Source organism: Eleginops maclovinus, chromosome 15, assembly GCF_036324505.1.
Source record: "Eleginops maclovinus isolate JMC-PN-2008 ecotype Puerto Natales chromosome 15, JC_Emac_rtc_rv5, whole genome shotgun sequence".
Classification (NCBI taxonomy): Eukaryota; Metazoa; Chordata; class Actinopteri; order Perciformes; family Eleginopidae; genus Eleginops; species Eleginops maclovinus.
This window is the reverse complement of record NC_086363.1, coordinates 14,308,372-14,321,385: the sequence shown is the minus strand read 5'-3', so window position 1 is coordinate 14,321,385 and position 13,014 is coordinate 14,308,372. Positions and strand designations below refer to the sequence as shown.

Below are 13,014 nucleotides of genomic sequence, written 5' to 3'. Positions count from 1 at the left end.
TGTGCTCAGTGTGCAGTACGGAGCTGCGCCCTGCAGCGGCCGTCACGGTGTATGACACTAAACGGACTGCATGCATGTAGGCTATTCATGCATGTGCGTGTGCATCTGTGAGGAGATTATGGCAGGCAAGCGTTTGACACCAGCAGTGTGCTGTGGATGGGGAAACATTGCAATGAGGCCACGCAACGAAAATACTGTTGTATAATATTTCATAACGGCTTATAGTAGTGACAGAGGGGGAAAAATCACATTTTTAATCTCATGTGATAAACAATCCTACAATATTCCATCCCTTTGGTATTATATAGTAGTAAAATAAGCACCACGTGGTATTTTAATGACACATCTCTGTATGAAAGGTCCAAAGGTGGAATAATATTTCGGTCGTGCATGTCAGTTATTTTCCATTGAAGTGGTGAGGTGCAATTGGAATATCTAAAATGCAGTTGAGTTTACAATAAATTAATAATTTCACAATTACCTGTGTATGCATAATCTCTTTAACAAAGCCAGAGAGTTGTGTGTGAAAATAACTCAAAAATGCGCCCAAGCGTCTAGCTGTATATTTCCCAGACTGCATCATGATTATAATTGAGTACTTCAGTAGTTAGAAAGTTATTCACCGGTTCGAATTTGAGGGATTATTACCTCGTAAACAAAACGTTGTTTAACCACAAACTATAATAACTCATAAACAAAATGGTGCTTAACCACAAACTACGTCTCTTATCAACCGTAGTCGACAACAAGCTACAAGCTAATTTTCATCAAAACATGCTAGTTCTCAGGATATCTGCAGCCAGAGGAGACAAGTGTGCGCAGGGACCGTCCACAAAGTGCAACACAAATATTCAAAGACTTCTTTGTCATACATTAAAGTGGAACCAAAATCACTAATAACACAATAATGGTCTTCTGCTGGTTAGCATACAAAACTTGTTTTGAAGAAATAGGCTTTTGCATAATTCGTTTTTTGCTTGTTTAAAACATTAAAAAGTGAAGTTCTACCAAGGACAAGTCCCAAATGAATGGTCTTCTATTGGTTATATTACATTCATTAAAAAAGGCCCTTTTCTTCTTTCAGTCTTCACTCATGATATATTGCATGCTTTTCATGCTTTTCCCCTCTACTTTCATAAGTGGATCCTTTTATACAGACTCTTTCTCTCCACAGTAAGCTTTCCTCAGAGCATGACAACAAACATGTCATGGAGACCTCGGCTGGTGAACCCAGACCTCTGCATAAATTCCAAGCATGCAAGCCTTTCAACCAAAACCACATTACTGACAATGAAAAAGGCACCGCAGTAGAAAAGTCAGGCATATGACCTGCATTAGAACAGGTATGTTTCTGATAATGCGTGAAGAGGAATGTGCAAAATGAAAAAGGTTGGCTCCTGTAAGAGTAAAAGGGTCATTCTGAAAGGAAATGTGGGAGCTAAAGGGAAAGTAATTCCCTGCATGCTTAGCCTTATTAAATATGTAGCAGAAAGGAAATGTGCTCTCTTTCACTCTTTAGCAAGACCCCCTCTGGCTGCCAACCAAGTGATGCACAAAGCCTTGCATATCCAGTTAAAACATGTTAAAATGTGGCTTCATAGAAAGGTAATTCTTGAGGGGAGATTGTAATATTTCAAACATTTTCTTCCCCCTGACCTTGACTTTCATTAGGCTGTCATCTCTTCTTCCTCAGTCATGAGAAAATACGTACTCTCTCTGGTTCTGCACACACACTGCCCTCCCGTTGCTTTAAATATTGAAGATGGATAATGGTGCTCGACTTCTTCCCGAGGCCAGGCAGAAAGCTTGGTCGATGGCGAAGAAAGCATGTAAAAAGCACACAAATGTGCATACACATGCCAGAACAAAAAAAGATGCCTCATTCAAGGAGAAACGAAAGGATTGAACTCTACTCAACCCTGTCTGAAATAGATTTTTTGCCTCTTTTTAGTAACCTTTTTTAATAGTTATTTTTTCCACAACCCATTATTACACACAACGATCACTATCAGACACATTCTTTCCATGCTGTGTTTTAGTGTCAACACTGAAGTCATCATTCCTCTAATTCTGACGGTAGCCCCTCCCTGCTTCCTTAATCTAAAAAAATGACCACTATTTAGAACTTTGAGGATTATTTTTATTGTTCCTTGATATGTCTCAAAAGGATGCAGTCAAATAAAACAAAACATCATACATTCAAAACTAAACTGCCCCAATGAGCAAAGGCAAATTTTCACCAAAAAATAGCATAATATTTGAAAGACCTCAACTGTAAACAACATAAATGAAAGCCTGTCATATCATCCCTTTTATATTATAATATATTATTAATATTAATAATGTGAAAACAAAACATCATATGTTTCATAAATATAATTGTAAACTCACATTGATATATCAGCCTTTACCTTTTTTATATAGTGCAGTTGGGGAAGACTTTACAGAGTTGGTTGTTGGTGCTGGTGGTGGTAGTGTGTGTGTGTGTGTGTGTGTGTGTGTGTGTGTGTGTGTGTGTGTGTGTGTGTGTGTGTGTGTGTGTGTGTGTGTGTGTGTGTAAAAGAAGAAAGGAGGGGTACATGTGGAAGACCAACAGATGGACACACATGTTTGACCATCTGCACGGGTGCCAGACTTTGCTTCTCTGGAGTTTGGGAATTTTCGGAGACAGCAGCACTTCAGCATCTGTGAAGGTGAAGAACTGACAATATCTACATTATGCTCTCCCACAGGTAGATGAATATACTGTTAAATCATTAAAAGCAGCACACACTGCAGAATAAAGACACATTATAAGTTATAAGAGGCTTTGAGACTGCAATCGGGGTCATGGCGAAATTTCGGTAAGGGGTTAAGTGTTACAGGGGTGTTTTTAGTCAGGAGTGTCCAAAAGTAGACTGTGTGTCTAGGGGTCTCTGGACGATGACAGCGTTGGTCAAATCGGCCTCTTCGAGACTTAATTCCTTGTCGCCCAGTTCCCTGATAGGAACTGATGTTGTCAGGACAAAAGGTGGGCAGCTCCTCTGGCAGCGTGCCACGAAATCGTGAACATCAGTGATCCTAGAAAAGAAGAAGAGACAGAATTAGAGCTTGATCAGGATGGAAGGTAGAAAAGGCAGATTATTGATACTATATCGCTCCGGAAAAAATCAAGAGACCACTGTATGGCAGCCATTCCAGTGTCTGTTGAATTCCAACACAGAGAAATGTTGTCAGAAGTTTATAGAACACAATAAAAAAAAGGAGCTGTATATCCTATATAATGGAGAGGAAGTATAGGAGGCGGGTTGCAAAATTAACCCGTTCAGGTCGGTTTCAGACCTGTTCACCCAGTCAGGGTTCATTTTGAAATAATGACCTTCTTGCTCTACATTACCCCTTTCACAATAAAGACAGAACTATACTTCTCCTCAACAGCAAAGCATTACCCCCCAAATACTATACTTTCTCTTGTGACACTGGGGAGAGTGATGTGATGTCTTTCTGAAGTACTATACTAGTAACATCATCCATTATTAATCACGGCCCAGCATACACAAGCGATCTTAAGGCAGCCCACTCCTCGAACACTGAGGCAAGCTGAAGGGTGGAGGGGTTCAGCCCTCCCTATGCTTTAGCTACTAACCCTGTTATATAAATGCTGCATCCCAGTTACGCAATCCCTCTCTGGGGATTTTATAGATCCACTCCGTTGCTACATCTCAGATTATGTTTTCTGCAGCCCCATGCACTGTGGCAGGGGGGTATAACATGCACCATGCCTTCAACTCCAGCAGCCTAGAACAAATCATTACGTAATTTTCAAACAAACCCCATCACCAACTCACAAAGCAAGTACAAACAAAAGTCTTATGTCATCCCTTGAAATACTTTTTTCCTGCGATACTTAAGATTATATAGGATTTACAGTCAGCATAACAGGGGGTAGAGAGTGTCAATATATATTCCCCAAGTTGAATAGGGAAGCCTGTCTTTGATATGCAGATTTTATTTGATGTATATGTATGATGTCAAGCTGAGATGGGTGTTTTGGACTTTGTGATACGCACCGGTGCGATAGGTTAAACCTCTGCACCAATCTCCTGCCGTCAGCCAACCAGATCTGCAGGGAGGTAACCGGAAGGGCGTGGTCTAGTGTTACCATGGGAATAGGAGGAGATTCTCCATCCTCTTGCACAGATGGTGACCTGACCACTACTCTGGGTGCAACACTGGGGATGGACAGGGATAAAAACAAAAAGATTAAAAACAGTAAAAAGTGCACACAGCATATGTACTGTGTATTTTTGTAACCCACTACTCCTGGGTGTAAATGGTCAAAATCTCAGGTCAAACATTTTTGGTACTCTCTGGACAATTTAGTATTCATACAGAGAAAATGTTGAGCCTCCTTCATCAGGTCTGTTTGCTATGATTTTCCTGTGGGTGTTTTGATACCTGGATTTAGAGGGACCCCTAGTGGTATAAAGTAATATAATATGTTTGGACCTAAAATACTTTAAAAAAAAAGTCAACTCAACAAGTTTATTCTTGGTTATTAATAACTCACCAAATTTGGTAAACCTTTACATGAAAGGCATGTTTATATCGCATAATATGCATTACTTACATACTTTCTAAGACTTTTTAAATGTTACAGCATCTTTGTGTTGCTGCGTTCAGGTTGCTTGGAAAGCATTCTGCAATGAAGCTGGCATCTGTTACCAATAAAGGATTTAATTATATGTTGCAGTGTGTTTAATTTGTTAAACCTTAGCAGGTATGTGTGATAATCTTTTTTTAAGCTTAGCGGCTTAATTTAGGAGTTCATTTACTCTGCAGTGTTATAAACTCACAGGTTCTCGTGGCTCATTGCTTGACTAAAGTTATATGAAACTACAGTATAACACAATTTTAAAAAGAGCATAGATCTTCAAAAAGCCAATGTTAGCGAAAATGAAAAACCGGGTTATTCTGTGGTTGCTACAACCTTCAATGAAGTGTCATACATGTTTGACCATTGGTTTTCTGTAATCCTGATGACAATCAATGGAACAACTAAGTACATAACCTTATTAGAGGTGGTTAGTTTAATGAGTGACTAGCAGTGTTTGCTGGCTGCAAATATCAGAAAATCAAATTGAAGGCTGTTACTTTATTTAAAGCTCACAAGTTATGTGTTATTGAGGTTTATTAGAAACTTCGAATATTATATGTTATGATACATAAATAGCTGTTCTCTATATGTGTTTATAACAGACTAAATTAAGTATAATGTGCCGTGAAACTGAAGAGTCAATGCCTTTTTTTCAAACACTGTTATCCCTTCGACATTGAGTTGTAACTCATAATAAATGCTGAAATTATAGTACATTATGAACACCGCTAATAAACCTTGCTACATAATGACATGCGTGCTTACAGAGATTAATAAAGAGTAATATGAAGCCTTCTACATGGAGCATAATGTCTTATGAATGTGCAGAAAAAGCCTTTATAGAGATGACCTTCATATAGTGTTGCAGTCAATTATTTATTTTCGACGTATTTAATACTCCTGTATGTAACCTTTGTAATATTTTCACAACATCGATCTCTTACCTGCCGAGTCGGTACCCTCGGCCGCTGAAGGGATGAAAGGTCTTTTTCCTGGGGACATAATTTTCCTCCGTCAGGTCCTCCACACTGATCTCCAGCTCCTCCTCCTCTGCTCTGCTCCCCCACTCCGCCGGAAGCTCCCTGGAAAAGATAAAAGACCGGAGTCAGACACATCAATATGACAAATGAGCACTAACGAGCATTAGGCTTTATCTATCATATGTCGCCTAGTTGTAGTCTGTAGGAACTGTTCATTTCCCTTTAGGGAGTGATGTTCGAACATAATCGAACCAAGGACACATATTATGTTACATTGGAGTGACATACTACAGGTACAGCTCTCTATAGAAACAGTACATGGATAGAGTATGAAAAGAGTATTTCTTAAAGGGTTTGTAAGCATTTGTTAATTGTTTTAAAGATAAAATCTGTCAATTGGTCATTCAAACCTAATCTGAATTCATCCTTTTTTTTGTTAGAGAAACACAGTGATTCTTTTCTGGGGTCAATCTGAATAAAAATGCATTATCCACATTTGTTTTGCAACGATCCTCCGACCTGGGTTTATTCAATCTGGAAGCCTAATTATTATTAGTTGACAGGAATAAAAAATGTTGGTACTGACATTTAAACAATGTAATACTGGTCTGCACTAAATAAGGAATAGAGAAATAAAGAAAGTGAGGGAAGTCAACTTCATTTGATATAATGTTATGTAGTCTCTGTTTTATTAGCTGTGACCAGCTACTTTATTGCTTTTCAAAATTGGCATGGAGGTCAAGTGTTTGTGAAGATGTGTGTGTGATGCATGAACACCTGGAATGCACTCAGTTGCATCTATTGTGAATTATTTTTATTCACTTTAGACATTGCCGTAATAAGTCTCTGAAATGCGATTTCTCAATACAACCCTGAGCCAACAGAAACATCCAGTGATAAACTAAAATACCACAATAAAAAAGGTTGTCATAATAATGATAATAACACTGTTTCTTTATTTGTTTTTGAACGACTGGAGAATAATAGGTGTTGCAATATCCGACCATCGCCTGTGGCACTGTCCATCTTTCTGAGAAATATTCAGATAAATTGCCTCAGTATAAGTACTAATAGCACACTGTGAAAATACGCTGTTGTACATGTGTGTATGATGGCTACTCGATGCAGTAAAATGTCCCCTGTGTTGTAATATTATATATTAGATAATTATTACTCATGTATGATTGTAAGCAGCATTTGACTCTTGTTTACTATTTTTTATAAAACTGCTTATGATGTTCTTCATTATGGATTCATCTGTTGATTGATTGCTCAGTTTTTTAAGTTATTTTTAATTCTTAAAATAGTTTCAGAGAGTTATGTTGAACAGTAACTAATAGCTAAAGCTGTCAAAGAAAATCTAAAAAATAAAATATTTGGTTTGAGATGTAATTGAGTAGATATATGAAGTGGCATGAGAAGAAGTACCACACATTCCTCACTTTTGCACAATATTGCAGTACTTGAGTAAGTGCATTTAGTTACATTCCCCCCTGGTTACAGGCACAGAGTAAAGGCCTGTAGATTGACTATAAAAAGCCAGAAATCCTTGTACTAACTGAACTATTTGTTAAGTATCCACCAGCAGCCTTATTACAGCTTAATAATCTATGTTTTTTTGTGGTATCAAGTTATAAAGTCTTATTCAGTACACCTGTAAGACCTGTTAAATTGTTTCACTCACCCCCTTTTGATGGAATCCAGGAAGTCTTGATTCTTTGGTATGGAGTAATTGCGAAACTCTTCATCATTAACAGTGAAACCATCCTTCCATAGCCTCACCACCATCTCCACCTGGAAAAAAGGCCACACAAATTAGCCCTTATCAGTCTGAGACACTGCTATATCAATTCTATGAAAATGTTTACTTTCAACGATCCCAAAATATGTCGACATATTGCAATTCTGCCCATGTGCAGAGAGACGACCCCGGAGATTTAGAGGTAAACATTTGAAGCTGACCTTTGAAGTCCCTGAGGCATCATAACAGATCTTCTCCACCTCATCGAGGAGGTCTTCTACCGAGAAGCTACGCCTCATTGGCGCCTCCTCTTCATTTTCATCACTGGCAACCCATCAAGAAATAGACATGTCTATGATTCGTCATTGTATGTTTTATTGAATTCAGCCTGCAGTGACACTGCATCAGTGACTTCCCCCCCCCCACATTTTGTTAAAGGTGCAGGTTTGTAAATCAGAAAATGCACCTCAAAACATTTATTATAGCGACTCTGACATTAACTAAAGTTTTACATGTTGGTTATTATATGAATAAAACTACAGTAAGCAGTTGTTGGCAACAAATATCTTGAATGTCAGGCTTGCTCCAACTATGCTCATCGACTAAGTAGTTTTGTAATATGTAGAAAAAGAAATGGGCATAAAATAGTGTTACAATATAGGGCTTACAAATAAACACAAATAACATTTTTAACAAATGTAAAATAGAGTAATTTGTACAAAAATGTAAAAATAAATGTAAAGGAAACAGGACTGCAGTTAATGTGAAATATGCCTAATACATACAGTAGATGAACGTAAACAGTTGGTTAAACGGCAACTAAAGTACATAGAGTTAAAGTTTTAATATAAGGGATTTTAAGGAAAAAATAATTAGCAACCTATTTGTTGTGACTTACCCATTTTCATCTTTCTCATCCCCCACAGTGTCCATCTCTTTCAGGCCTCTGTGTGTTTTCCATCTATAATAAAACAAGTGGACAGGGCAAACGTCACAATGTGGCCTATCACATCTTTAAAAGCATATGTAATACATGTCGAGGTAACCTTTATTAGCTCAATGCTGGTTTGTTATAAAATATATTCACAGGCAAGTCAATGGTATAGAGCTCTATGTTATAACATGTCGATAAACAGCCAGCCTGTAGCGTTATCGTTAATTATGTAAGTGGGCGTATGAAGACATGGATGCGCACATAGCCAACGACGTAGGACCTACTGTGTATAGTAACAATATGGCTTATATATACACACAAATACACACTGTAGATGCTCATCTGCATGCGCGTATTAATGTTAATGTCAAATAATGATTACCAGCCTGTATTTTGTCGGTTAATCCCGGGCTACACATCTGCAGCCAGCCATAAATATTCCTTCAGTGTCTCTTCTGCTGCTGAGCAACGTGTGTGACGAAGTAATGCCGTACGTCGTCTCCTCTTGTCGTAGTGAAACTGCACTGCTGCGCTCAGCAGTCTTGCAATTGAAACTGAAACTGATGATCTATTTATCACTCCATATTTTTCAGTTTTTTCTAATTTACACGGGATTTACCCACCAATAACACGAGTTATGTTTGACCAATAATTAAGTAATTATGTGTGTTATCATAAGCCTCTTTCTTTAGAGTGATTAATAGCATTGCAGTAACCTTCTTAATACATGCATCAGTGACACAGTGAGAATAAAATGAGCACATCTGGACTGTATAATGTCATTATCCTCTGTGGTATATTAACAATCTTATGTGGATTAGACTTTTTTTTCCTAAATCATCCTTCTACTATTACGATACACATTCTGTTATATATCACTGCACTAATATTGGACTGCCATCTGAAAAATGTGTTTACCTATGTCTATTATCACTTAATGTTTTCATGCAATCATTCAATTATTTTAAGTCAACTTGAGTTTTAAATGAATAATATAACTTCATGTGAAACAAGCCATATATAACTTTTCATAAAGAGGTGTTCAGGTTGGGAAGTGTTCCAGTGAGGGGTCATTGTCATGCCCCATAATAACCACTAGTAGCAGATATTATAACCACAAATGAATGGATATAGCCTACTGTACATTATGAGTCAATTAATTAGTGCTTGTATGCATTTTTTTTTTAATGGTCAGGACTCCCTACCAGAAGATTTCTTGTTACTAAATGGGATATAATATAAATCATTTAATTTAACCATTATTGTGTGTTGTATTCACACATTATCCTGAAGAGTATTAATCAAGGATGGATTCATTTATGTGTTACTTATAACTTTAAAAAATATTACTAATTCACTATTTTCAGCATCAAAAACCTTAAAATTGGTTTTGTCTAGTTCTGGTTGCAGAATATTCGAGAATTATTAAAGGTTTCAATCTAGTTATCAGTGGAGGGTAGCCCATTTTTTTTTAGTATTCCTGCAGCAGCTACAAGCACACAGACTAATTCTTTTATGGAATAATATAAATAGTTTTGATGATGCTTTTTTAAAAACACAGCTTGAACAAAAATCACCAAACAGATGGCTGGCACAGTTGCATATTCAGCCAAGCCAAAAATAGAACGAGCAACACACACACACACACACACACACACACACACACACACACACACACACACACACACACACACACACACACACACACACACACACAGGTTTGGGTTTCAGCAGTGGTCCCCAAACTGGAGTCACACGATCCCATAAGGGTTCTGGAGAGGAGAACAGGAAGTTCCTGGCAAATTGCAGTTTTGTTAAATGTCCTTTTTCGTCTTAAAGGCTTCAAATGTTCCACTCTAGCAGCTTTACCTGCAGTCATGGCCGTATGCAGCTTTTTTGGAAATACCGAGGTCCAAAAACAGAGCTGGCTAGGTTTTTTTTTTTTTTTTCTGAATTAGATATGTGGCTTTTAAGGCGTTTGGAAGGACATACAGAAGAGGCTAAAATGATCACGAAACTTCTGAAAAGGAATGTTGACAATGTTTAATTAAATTGTTCAATAAAAAGAAAAAAATCACACTAAATGTAATCATAGGGGAACAATAGGTTGATTTTGTATGTGTTGATTATCCATGGAGAGGGCAGTGGACATCATCCGAAGAGAGGGCAATTCAATGTAGACTCACTGAAATGACATGAATTAGTCTATATGAATGTTGATTGTTGACAATACACCAACATATTCCAAGCATGAATAGCCTTAAATAAGAAATATTTCAAGGATTAATTTAGCATTGATGTTATACCTTTCTATCAAAAGCCAATGCAATCCTTCTGTGTCCAGAGGCATCCCAGCACTGGAGAACTTTTTCAAGATCCAGTGCTCTGTTTCTATGGCCGTGCATCATTGCAAGTCCTGAAAGCCTATCATTTCCCATGCTTGATCGTAGCCAGGTCTTCAGCCGCCTCAATGCAGAGAACGACCTCTCTTATGAACAGGTGGTCACTGGTAGTGTGAGGTAGTTTGAGAGGATACAGTGGATGTTGGGGTAGTACTGCATTTCTATCTGATTCAATGTTTCTTTTGCTGTTGATGCCAACACTGTTGGAGGTTGGTTTCTTTACCTTCCATCTGTGAAGCTCCTGGTTGATGGAGTCTGGCTGAGGTAGGTCTTCACTGTACCATGACACCATCATTTCTTGCTTTTCTTTTGTAAGTCTAGACAAAGCTGAAGGTATTAGATATGTAGCATGCATAGCTGGCTTAGAGTTTTCCACAAACCAGCTGTTTAGTTGACTTGTCACATGATCAATAAAAGGGTAGAACAGATTGAGTCTGTAATGTTCTTCAATTGACTCTGAGGGTGTGTTCGCTCTGTTTTGCTGCCTATTGGTAACACGCTTTTTTTTTTACCGGAACCACGTCAATGGTGCTGGCAAGTTCTATTGACTTTTCATACATTTCACTGAAGCCCTCTTTATTCCTTAGTGTAGAAATGACCTGAGCCACCTCTCTGGCCTCTAGTCATAAGGTCGATATTTGGTGACTGTAACTCTTTAGTCAATGGCTGGATGTAGCCTAGAATTTTGTGCAGTGACGATTGTGTCAAATGATTCTATTCTGTGACATAGGTTGCTAGCCTTGTTGGAGTTTGATGATGTTCCTGAATCTATTCCTGAGTGCAGAGTGGGCTGCATTGAAGTGATCAGAAAGCACCCACTGTCTTCCCTCTGGAGCCCCATCGTGTGTCCGACATCAGTGGGATGTCTCCTGTTTTTCTTTTGTCACTTAACTGTGTTTCCTTGCTTACTTGTGGTTGTTCTTGTAACATGTTATTCCTAACAGCAGACGCAGAGAAAAACACTGCAACATTCTCAATGGTAGCCACAGTATTGCTGATTAGGGGGATGTCAGAACATGGACTACCACAAGATTGAGTGAATGGCTTTGGCAATGTGTGAAGCTCCCTAATGCGCTGTTGTAGTCCACTCACATGCCCACTCATTGCGCTGGCTCCATCATAGCCCTAACCTCTGAGATATTCAATCTCCAGACCCCACTTCTCCAACTGAGACAGGATCGTTTCTGTAATAGATGCAGCATCTTGTTTGGCAAGAGGACAGAAACCCAAGAATTCTTCACAAATGTCGGCTCCATTGTCGTGGTTTATGTAGCCTGACCCTTTCAGAATCTTCATATTTTTAGTAGTAGGTCTCGCACTGAGTAGCGTCATAGTAACTATAGCAACAGCATGAGATGACGCGCTACGTTGTAACGTAGTCAGCGCTTGGTTCAGCTTGTGCTAAACGCAGCATCCTGAGGCATGTCCTCCCGGCGGGAACTAATTCCCAGTTATTTTTAGGGAATTATTTCACGACTTTTGTTTTATACACCTTGAAAAAAAATACCTCGGTGACCTCAATGGTGGATACGGCCCTGCCTGCAGTGGAGACGGAGCAAAAAACAAACAAAACATATGGTAATTTTTGTTTTCTACAATGTAAATTCTTCCAGACATATATTATTGTATTTTTAAAGTGATAATGATGGTTATTATTTTCATAAATTAGACTACGCAATAATGTGGTCATAAAGACTGACAACAAGTTTGGTTGTTAACCAGTCTGTCTCTGGGAAAGCCTTAAAGTTATAACAATACTTTTTCATTATAGTTCCAAAGTTCTGAATTTAATGTCTGAGTTCTAAGTGTCTAAATAGCTTATATAATATATTTTGTCATATTATATTTATATATATATTTTCAGAATGTTGTGGAATAGAGATGACAGAGAATACATTTTAGGTTTTAAAGGTTTTATGCAAACCCTGATCACAAAGCACACAGATATTCATCTGAAGGTAACACTTCGTACTCAAATGTTGAATGTATTCATTCATTATTTTATTTCCCGTTTTTACTTCCTTTGGGACATTTTATGCTACAGCAGCACTCAAATGAGGGACTTTAACTAACTTTATGGAATTCTGTATCTTCAGTGTCCACTATTATACCCCAACTGTATAATGGACAGTATAACCCATCAACAAAAAACAAACAACAACTTTACACACGGTTTATATTAATTGCAATGGTCGCTGTGATATTTACAGTATTTTACTATAGGCTACTGTTTTTGTGCTTGCTGTGTAAAGTCAGCAAATGTTATTGCACCTGCCAAACAGTCAGACTCACAACCACTTGAGAGAGAGAGGGAGGTAGGA

The 13,014-nt window shown here is 38.1% G+C and overlaps 1 protein-coding gene across 2 annotated transcripts; it reads right to left on the bottom strand.

Moving 5' to 3' along the window:
* Window positions 1-2,118: 2,118 nt before the first annotated feature.
* Window positions 2,119-8,780, bottom strand: ubxn2a (UBX domain protein 2A). Of its 2 annotated transcripts, none has more exons than XM_063902302.1 (7): window positions 8,674-8,780; window positions 8,256-8,318; window positions 7,579-7,681; window positions 7,301-7,410; window positions 5,581-5,718; window positions 4,050-4,211; window positions 2,119-3,060 (listed from the first exon to the last, which is right to left on the bottom strand). In XM_063902302.1, the coding sequence occupies exons 2-7, from the start codon at window positions 8,288-8,290 to the stop codon at window positions 2,877-2,879; spliced, it is 732 nt and encodes a 243-aa protein (XP_063758372.1). In that variant the 5' UTR covers window positions 8,291-8,318; window positions 8,674-8,780; the 3' UTR covers window positions 2,119-2,876. The 2 variants fall into 2 exon arrangements, with proteins under 2 accessions (XP_063758372.1, XP_063758373.1); XM_063902303.1 differs by having other exon boundaries at window positions 8,678-8,774.
* Between the last annotated feature and the right edge of the window lie 4,234 nt (window positions 8,781-13,014).